This window comes from Pyxicephalus adspersus, chromosome 5 (assembly GCF_032062135.1).
Source record: "Pyxicephalus adspersus chromosome 5, UCB_Pads_2.0, whole genome shotgun sequence".
NCBI classification, from domain to species: Eukaryota; Metazoa; Chordata; class Amphibia; order Anura; family Pyxicephalidae; genus Pyxicephalus; species Pyxicephalus adspersus.
Window position 1 is genome coordinate 2,298,862 of NC_092862.1, and position 3,332 is coordinate 2,302,193.

Here is a 3,332-nt window from a genome sequence, read left to right on the forward strand (position 1 = left end):
AGAGGTAGGAGTCAGTGTTGTGACTTTCAATTTGAGATGTTCAGTCTGAAAGCATGTAGCACTGATTGTGTTCTCTTTTTAGATAATACAGTTTTTTGGGAGACCAGTATCACAGGGATATTCTTGTATGAAATATACAAGTTGTATTTTTAAAAGATTTTTTATAACTTGAAAAAAATGCCATACATATCACATATTTTAGATGATCATGTCATGCATTAACTAACTGCTCCATTTGTTTCAGTCTGTAGCATCAAATATCGAGACCCAGGAGATGGACACCTTTGAAGATGTCTTCCCCGTTAGTGTAACGAGGTACAAGATTATGACGGCGCAGTATGAATGCTACCAGAAAATACTGCATGACCCCTCTGCTGGCAAAGAAGGTAAAGATGGCTGCCTCATAGTCACCTTGTTGTATTGTATCATTGGATGCAGACATGGTGATGGTTGTGATGAATGCATGCGGAGTGTTTAAGCCTCCTCTTATAGCACACACGGGGTAACAATGGGGGTGACTACATGAGTGATACTGATAACAGGAGAATGATTAGTTCAATGCAGGAAGTTAGCATGGCCGGAAGAATTTGTTTCCTTGCTATAGCAGATTAGACCAGGAAAGGTGATCCTCTTAGAATTCTGAGGATGGAAGAGTGAATATGTATTTGTTCATGTTGTCTTGTGGATATACAGTACATTATGTGGCCAATAATATGTGAACCGTGATGGTGCTCAGGTATCTCCAGTAAAGGGTACTGTTATTTCTATGTCATACAAAGACAATTATAGACAATTGTGATCTTTTTGTGGTCACAGTTTGGTGAAGACCCCTTTTCTGCCCCCCCCCCCATGACTGTGCCCCCGGGGTACAAAGCCAACTCCATAAAGACATGGTGTCACCAGTTTGGTGAGGAGAAACTCGAGTGTCCTGCACAGAGCCCTTACCTCATCCTACTGAACACCTTTGGGTTAATTTGGAATGCTGAGCCCGATCTTCTCATCCAACATCAGTACCTGACCTCACCAATAGGGGGCAAATCCCCACCATCAGTATCTGACCTCACCAATAGGGGGCAAATCCCCACCATCAGTACCTGACCCCACCAATAGGGGGCAAATCCCCACCATCAGTACCTGACCTCACCAATAGGGGGCAAATCCCCACCATCAGTACCTGACCCCACCAATAGGGGGCAAATCCCCACCATCAGTACCTGACTTTACCAATAGAGGGCAAATCCCCACCATTAGTGCCTGACCTCACCAATAGGGGGCGAATCCCCACCATCAGTACCAGGCCTTACAAAGCTTCTTCGGCTAAGGGGTCCTGGTTCTGACCAAGTAAGGTGTTCCAGTGAAGAATCCTTTTCATTCTACAGCATACAAAGTAATTGTGGACAATTGTGCTCTTCCAGCCTTGCGGTCACAGTTTGGTGAAGTCCCTTTTCTGTTACCCCATGACTGTGCCCCCGGGGTACAAAGCCCCCTCCATAAAGACATGGAGTCACCAGTTTGGTGTGGAGGAACTCAAGTGTCTTGTACATAGCCCTGACTTCAACCCTACTGATGAACACCTTTGGGATGAATTGGAATGGTGAGCTAGGACTTCTCATCCAACATCAGTACCTGACCTCACTAATAGGGGCCAAATCCCCACCTTCAGTACCTGACCTTACAAAGCGTCTTCGGCTGAATGGGTCCTGGTTCTGACCAAGTAAGGCGTCCCAGTGAAGGATCCATTTCATTCTACATTATTCAAAGACATTGTGGACAATTGTGCTCTTCCAGCCTTGTGGTCACAGTTTGGTGAAGACCCTTTTCTGTTCCCCCATGACTGTGCCCTGGGGTACAAAGCCTCCATAAAGACATGGAGTCACCAGTTGGGTGTAGAGGAATTTCAGTGTCCCCTACAAATTCCTGACTTAAACCATTGTGATCAATTGGAATGGTGAGCCAGGTCTTCTCACCCATCATCAGCACCTAACCTCACAAATGGGGGCAAATTCCCACATGGGGGCTGCTAATCTCCAATACCTCATTGCAGTCACATCCTGCCTACATGCAGTAAGCAATGGCTGCATGGCATTTATCAGGGTGGATTTCCTGTGTTGAAACAGCCACTTGTATCCCCCATCAGAAGCCTGTGTGATAATGGAGGAGAACAAATGGGACAGGAACTGAGCATTAACAACCAATGACAGGAAGTGCCTGAACAAGGACCATAATTATTATTATTATTAAACAGGATTTATATGGCGCCAACATATTACCCAGCGCTGTACATTAAATTGGGGTTGCAAATGAGAGAGAGTGACACAGGAGGAGGAGAGGACCCTGCCCCGAAGAGCTTACAATCTAAGAGATTGTAGGATTGTCAGGAAACAGTCCCAGGAATAACTTGCATGGCTCTGTCCCAGTATCCTAAAAAACAGAATTAACCCTTTACTTTTGGATCTGAGACCTCTGAACATTTGTAAACATTTCGGGTGAAAATCTAGTGTAAGTACAGCTGTCTGGCGTCGCCCAGTAATCCACCCCGAATAGCTGACCACCACTGCTGTTTGCTATGGAGAAGGGCACAGCGGGACACCTTCTGCACCCCCCATCATACAATGAACTGCAAAATCTGCACCGCACTTGTCCTTTAATGCTGGAAATGATCCTCATTGATTCCAGTGATCATGATCTAATGTCTGTATTTATCTGTGCCCGGTCCAGCCCGGTGCCCACCCTGAGATCGGCATGGCTTGCTCGCATTACAAAGCAGGAAATGGCTCTTTCTCCTCCACCCTGCAGCTGTTTCCTGTGTTTCATGTCCGAGGACTGCAGGCCAAAAGGACAACAGAGAGGGGGTCGGAGTGACAAGGGGACGCGGGGGCCATGCCAGGGGTTCTGTATTTAAAAGACACCGAAATAATACAGAAACTCGACAATTTGTAACCCTCTCGATAGCACATATCCTAAAATAGGATTGTAAGATTGACCCCCTCCCTTCGGATTCATTGTAAAGGAGGTGAATTAAAGGCGTATGTTTATTTTTTTTGGAAAGTGGCCACAGCCTAAGTATAAAATGTTTTGTTCTGGCATCATCCAGAGTCTCCAATTCCTGATGGCAGCTCAGAGGTGACACAATGGTGTAAATCCCGGTATCTGTGCAGCTCTTGGCTGTGTTCACAAATATCTAAGATCAGCCCCTGCACAGCCTTTCACCATGTGTCTGGATATAATGGGCCTGATTTATTAAAGCTTTCCAAGGCTGGAGAGGATACACTTATATCAATGAGGCTGGGTGATCCAGCAAACCTGGATTGAAAACATTTGCTAACAAATAA

At 45.7% G+C, this 3,332-nt stretch overlaps 1 protein-coding gene across 1 annotated transcript in view; it reads left to right on the forward strand.

Moving 5' to 3' along the window:
- Positions 1 to 253: 253 nt before the first annotated feature.
- The window catches only part of LOC140330435 (calcitonin gene-related peptide type 1 receptor-like), a gene marked incomplete at its 5' end in the record, with an annotated part of 27,883 nt that continues 24,804 nt past the window's right edge, over positions 254 to 3,332 (forward strand). Inside the window, 1 exon segment of the mRNA XM_072410561.1 lies at positions 254 to 386. Coding sequence (XP_072266662.1) covers positions 254 to 386 — 133 coding nt within the window.